This window comes from Austrofundulus limnaeus, unplaced genomic scaffold (assembly GCF_001266775.1).
Source record: "Austrofundulus limnaeus strain Quisiro unplaced genomic scaffold, Austrofundulus_limnaeus-1.0 Scaffold215, whole genome shotgun sequence".
Taxonomy (NCBI): domain Eukaryota; kingdom Metazoa; phylum Chordata; class Actinopteri; order Cyprinodontiformes; family Rivulidae; genus Austrofundulus; species Austrofundulus limnaeus.
The window spans coordinates 496433-502153 of NW_013952617.1; the positions used below are offsets into that span (position 1 = coordinate 496433).

The window sequence follows — 5721 nt, forward strand, 5'->3', positions numbered from 1 at the left end:
CCATTGGCAGAAATTTTTGACTTAATTTGAGTCAAATTTTCAGGCTAACAAGACAAATAATCTTACACATTCTGTAAACAAGATTATTATTCTTACACAATCAGTTCTTGTTTAGTAAATCAGTCTCAAAACAAGATCAAAAAGACTTTTTGGCTGGATATAAGTTTTTAAAACTTGGTTAGGTGGACATTTTTTGCAGTGATTTGATACTTACACACACAAAAAAATGAGATCTTTAAACTTTTATTCAAGTAATATTCTTAGAGGTGGCTTTAAATTTACCAAAGTATTTCATGACAAGACACTTGTACTTTTACTCAAGTATCGCTTTAAGTTACTTTATACAAGACTGCCAGCTGAAAGGTTTCATCAAAATCCGTCAAGTAGTTCATGAGATATTTTGTCAACAGACAAAAGGAGTAGGTTCCAATCATTAACGGCCATGTTTTCGACAAACACCTCGCATGAGCTGTTGGCTCTCAGACCCTAACTCTTTGCTACTACATTATCCTTCAGATCAGTTTCTTTAAAATGAATTGAGTTAGTCATTTTTGTGTTTTCTGATCAGCTGCAGTAACCATCTTGAAATGAGCTGACTCAAAAGTGTAATCAGTTACAGAAGCACACCCAGTTACTACATCYTGAAAGTTACATTAAAATCAGTCCAGTGGTTCACGAGTTATTTTGCTAACAGACAACAAGGTTGATTCTAGTAGTTGATGCCCAAAGTTTTAAACGAACCTCACATAATCAGTTAGTGCTCAAAGCGTCTATTGGGGATGACTCTCAGCTACAAACATACAAATTATTRGCTCAGTAGCTGCATAATTAAATGAGTTATGGTCATTTTTGTGTTTTCTACTTTTAGTGGTCTGTGGCAGCCTTCTTGAATTGAGTTGACTCAGAAAATTAATCAGTTGTAGAGGCCATCTAATAATAAAATTTTGAGAATTGCATTAAAATCTGTCCACTGGCTTGAGGGATACTTTGCTAACAGACACACTGTTCATACATATTAAATCTTTAAAGCACATATTGTTTATAATATGGCATTTTTTTTATTCAAGACAGCCTCCTGAACTTTTAAAACACTTTTGCTGACAACAAAATTTTATTTTCACAAAAAAAACAACAACATTTCATTATGTGAAATTAAATATAATTCCTTGTATCTTGTACTCCCCACGCCTACCTGTACCTGGATTTGTTTCCTCTCGACACCTGTAAATCAAGAGCACAGGTACGCTATGACGTGATGCTTATTCTGTTTTATTGCACTCTTACCATGTTGCAAAGAAATGCAAAAAGTAAAACCCACAGAAACAATTAGTCAAATTGTTTTTTTTAAAAAGAAGCATTTTGGTTGTTGGTGGTCTCCCACACATCCGTGGATGCCCTGACACAGACAGGACTACAGGAACTTAAAACTTGCAGAATAGAACCCAAATATAAACCCCATGAAATCAGCACGTCCACGTATGAAGACATCTGTTATTATCTATAGCTTGTACCCTTTTCTGCTATGAAACCAGACATTCAAGTATTTCTATCATTGCACAGGCACTAGATTTTTCCTACTGTATATATTAACTTTCAGCCCAGCGACTGAATCATTGACGCCAGCAGCTGTCGGCCATTGGCGAGGAATGAAATGTACATCCTTAAAAATAAAGCTCTCCACAACAGCAACATCTTGGACGTCGAATACATTACAAAATAAAATAAAATAAAATAATTAGTGTCACATTTTTGGCTTTCAGAGCCGAAAATCAAACCTGAATATAAAAAAAAACAAACAAAAACAAAAGGGATCTAATATTGTAAACAAAAGTGGAAATGCATTGGCCAGTTTTGTTTTTGTACAGACTGGAATGAGCTGGAATGTTTGCACATGCTCAGTTTGCCCCCTTGTGGAGAAATGACGAAGTACGCGTCTGTGGATGCTAAATCATTTTTGTGTGATCAGCTCGTTTTTAAAACAATAAATACAAATTGTAATAAATACTCTCATTCTTTTTTTTTTTCATTTCAAGAACATCTGACAGTTGAGGGGAAAAAAATTAAATTAAATTAAATTATCCAGGAGTAAACCTGCACTCCGATCCAAAATCTCCATCGCGAAAATCCAAACAGCTTAGCAGAAAGAACATTTAAAAAGAAAATATGAAACAAGACATTAAAAAAAAAAAAACTCCAAACAAACAAACATATTTTTGATTCCAATCCACCTTCTTGCATTGCTAACAATAAGTAGATTCAGTTCAGGAAACTCGCTCCGAGGCCCTCAGAATTCACTGAATCCAACAGAAGGGTCCTTACAGCGAGMAGCCGTCTCTGTTTAGTTGCAGCGGTGAGTTGACGGGTGTCTGGGTCGTCTGTGGTGTTGCTATCCTATGTCAGAGTTGATTTTTTTAAGGTGATAAGTGGTGGTTCGGTTTTCGTCCAGCCTCGTGGTTTGGTAAAGTCCCGTCCCATCCAGCAGAACTTCCTTCCAGTACAGCTTCGGTCACCTCAGGAGCGGGGTGGGGGAGAGGTTGGGGGGACTGTCCTCAGRTGAAATTCAGCACAGAAGAAGAGACGAGATTAGATCACTCCAGAGTCTTTACTTCAGASAGCCAGCCCAATCCGGCCAGTCGCGTGCCCCCCTGCCCCCCGGCTACCTCTGTCTGGGGCTGATGTGGGCGTGGTCCTGTCCTTGGTTCTCCTGGAGGTCATCCTCCACCACATAACTGTGACCCTCCTTCTCGATGCATTCAGACAAWACATTTAGCACCTGGAGACAGCAAGACAAGACGTGTCACTGTAAGCTTTTGTCTAAGACAGGGGTCTTTAATATTTTTCAGTCTGGGACCCCTGAATTGATGAAGAGACTGAGCGAGGGCCCTCTTTTATACATTGTTATTGTGTATACTGACATTATCTGTTGACTGTTACCCTTAGGAACTGCAGAGTTGTAGAAACATTGCAATAATTACAGCACTAATAAACTCTCAGCCAAWTACTGTGAACCTGACAGAGCRAACGTGTGGACAGCAGTGGTGGATAGCACTAATCTAAAAATTAGTTCCACTAGCCCTAAAACACTAACTCAAATTTTTAGGTCCCTTAATTCTAAAGCACTAACACTGAAAGTTTTAGCAAAAGATAATTCTAAAGCACTAAAATATCCCAGTCAACCCATGAACRACATGAGTCACATGTTGCCATGTTAAGACTTATCATTGATATTCTACAGCTGTATTTGGGTTCATATATTGTCACCTGGTGGATAACTGACAGCTTTCACCGTCAGCTGTTAATATTAACGTTGATCAATACCATTTAGTTAGAATAGTGAGGATAAACACTGACCAGGCGCAGACGTCGGTCCATGGCGTCCAGGTGTGGCTGGATGAGGATGGGCGTGAGCCGGTCCCTCTCCATGGACTCTGCCATCAGCACTGACAGCTTGTACTCTTCCTTCGCCAGCAGCTGCAGACGCAGGTGGGTCGACTTTCTGACTCTGAACGCAGGAAACAGTGGATGGGAGGGGAAAACTAAGTCAGTTTTGATAAATGCAAAATGTCTGTATTCATGCAAAACTAATGTAAAAACAAGAAATTTGTAATTCAAGTCAAATTCATGACCACTGTATTTTTATTGCTAACACTTTTCTTTAACTCAATGATCGCAAAGACTTTACCTGCAGCACTGAGTCAGAGGCACCAGGATGGAAATCTCATCATGAGAGTGCTTTCCAAAGCTGAAACACACAAGTTTAATTGTAGTTTTTTTTTTTAAGTTGATCAGCATTATGTTCATGATACCTAAACAGTTGTGGTCAAAAGTTTATTTTAATATCAAGCTTTTATAATTTGTTCAAACTGTTTGAATGGTTATATAACAAACTGTTTCAATGTTTTTTWTTTTAAAAACAAGAGTTAGGTCAGAAATAGAATTAGCTCCTGCTCCAAAAGAGACACTTTCAAGCTGGATGGACAAGCCAGATGCCATCCGGCAAAAAACATTTATGTTCAGAGGATTGAAGTTTTGGCCAGAAAGACAAGATATAGGTTCGGAGGAGTCAAAGTGAGATTTAACTCTTAAGAACACTGTATAAGCAGTCAGGCATGGTGGTGGCAGCATCATGCTCTGGTCCTGGTTCTCCATYGTCAAGTCTCACTTTTATTGGTTCATTTCGTTCAAGTTCAAGTCCGGGCAAAGATAGGTGTTTATCCATGGCAGTGTGTCCCTCACTCTGAGGGTGAATCTTTGGCCGTTGTGGTTTTATCATCCMCTAGTCTGACTTTTTTTTGTCACAACATTGTTTATAAGTGCGCCCATAACATGAGTGGCCTGTTTATCCGAAACCTCCCAGTGTACCTGCTCATTTCAGACTGCTCTGTCAAGCTCGACCTGTTTGCACTCATCTCCTAAAGACGATAACAAAAAGTTTGCACCTCACTTCAGGAAGAATTTACAAGTTTTGCCTCGGCTCAGTCAATCCACGGACAAGCAATCTGCTGACGGTAAAATCACTTGTGTGGAATACTTGGCTTGACTCGCCTGGAAATCACCACTGTGGTGGATTGGTGGAGACCCACTCTGGCGATGCTGAACCAATGAGAACTGCTTGAAGGGACACCCGTGGCAAAGAGGAAAGTGGATGGAGCAGTTACATTTCTTCAGCTTCATCTCCAACTAATACTAAATAGGTAGAGCTTGGACACAAGTGGCTGTTCCAATGGGCCAGTGATCCCAAACACATCAGAACTGGTTTTACAGTGAGGCAGGGGAACATTAAAGTGCCTGTGATGTCAATTTTTTGTAATACACATGAATGCATTTTTAGAAAGAGGACACTGATAAAATATTGCTAAATAAATTTCATGTCGCTGAGATGAACAGTTGTTGAGATATTTACATGTGAAGTAACAGGAAGTGATGTCAAAGGGGAATGTCTGCATGTGAACAGAGCGTTGCTACAACAGCCAACAACCCAGACTGTAGAGAAGAATCTGATGTTTCTTAGATTATTTTGAGTCACTATCAGAGAGATGAAGAAGAGTCAGAGTTCAAATATTTTTGTTTCGATAAAAGAAGATCAGAGAGTTTTCTTTGTTAAAGAGTTCCCCTTTGATATCACTTCCTGTTTCACTTTGGCTGAGCCAAGTTCAGAAGAAAATATGCAGTTATGGGAAAAAATGGGTTAAATCGTGTGTATTGTTCCAACTTTCTTAAAGATAAAGATGTTTTCGTTGACTTTTTGTATTTGAAGAATATGCATGTCACAGGCACTTTAAGCCTCTGGCTACTTTGTAAAAACTACTCAAGCTGAATGTTGTATCACCATTCCATCCTGGAAAATAAACCGTTTAAATAAAGCCTTAAAAGTCCCCCAAAAGAACACCCATGCCCACAATGAGTTACGACTGACATAAACTGTTTGTGCATCAATTCTGCTAGAACTGAAACTGTCTCAGCCTACCCTCTGCCATTGTCCAGATGAATGATGAAGGTCTCATTTCCAAACTTTTCAAACGTTTCATAGTGGTGGCGATCCATGTTTCCTGTTAGGAAACACAGACCAAAAATATCAGCAAGAGTAAGTACCAAAATCATTAACTTAGTTTTTTGTAGAGTGTGTTAAAGGCACAACGTGTAGGATTTGTTGTTTTCAGCGACATCTAGTGGTTGAGTGGTTGAATCATCCTCCCTGGTCTTCCTCCCATCCCCACCCCC

The 5721-nt window shown here is 39.2% G+C and overlaps 1 protein-coding gene across 1 annotated transcript in view; it reads right to left on the reverse strand.

Moving 5' to 3' along the window:
- Positions 1-1092: 1092 nt before the first annotated feature.
- Positions 1093-5721, reverse strand: part of fam20cb (FAM20C golgi associated secretory pathway kinase b) — a gene marked incomplete at its 5' end in the record, with an annotated part of 111590 nt that continues 106961 nt past the window's right edge. The window contains 4 exon segments of the mRNA XM_014019290.1: positions 1093-2773; positions 3352-3502; positions 3683-3742; positions 5468-5549. Coding sequence (XP_013874744.1) covers positions 2657-2773; positions 3352-3502; positions 3683-3742; positions 5468-5549 — 410 coding nt within the window.